The sequence below is a fragment of the Marmota marmota genome, unplaced genomic scaffold (genome assembly GCF_001458135.2).
Source record: "Marmota marmota marmota unplaced genomic scaffold, marMar, whole genome shotgun sequence".
Classification (NCBI taxonomy): domain Eukaryota; kingdom Metazoa; phylum Chordata; class Mammalia; order Rodentia; family Sciuridae; genus Marmota; species Marmota marmota.
Genome location: NW_026000240.1, coordinates 2,638,284 through 2,638,537, shown reverse-complemented (window position 1 = coordinate 2,638,537; position 254 = coordinate 2,638,284). Strand labels below are relative to the sequence as shown.

Here is a 254-nt window from a genome sequence, read left to right as displayed (position 1 = left end):
GGGACTCCTTCAGCCTCTTGGTGGCGCTGGAGAAGGTCTCGCGGCCCGAGCCTAGGTAATAGAAGGCAAAGACCGCAAGCGCGGCAGCCAGCAGCAACGCGCAGTAGTGAGACCGGACAGCGCCCAGGCGCGCCATGGCCCGAGCGCACGGGGGCCAGCCTCGGAGGAGGCCCATGAGCCACGAGCCAAGGATTCTACAGCCTCCTAACCCCGGCGTCAGGAGGCGGCCATGGCGGGGGCGGGGCCGCGCTACC

The 254-nt window shown here is 69.7% G+C and overlaps 1 protein-coding gene across 1 annotated transcript in view; it reads right to left on the bottom strand.

Moving 5' to 3' along the window:
* Positions 1 to 254, bottom strand: part of Xxylt1 (xyloside xylosyltransferase 1) — a 160,983-nt gene extending 160,729 nt beyond the window's left edge. The window contains exon 1 of the mRNA XM_048794620.1: positions 3 to 254. Coding sequence (XP_048650577.1) covers positions 3 to 175 — 173 coding nt within the window. The 5' untranslated portion in view covers positions 176 to 254. The remainder of the gene's footprint in view (positions 1 to 2) is intronic.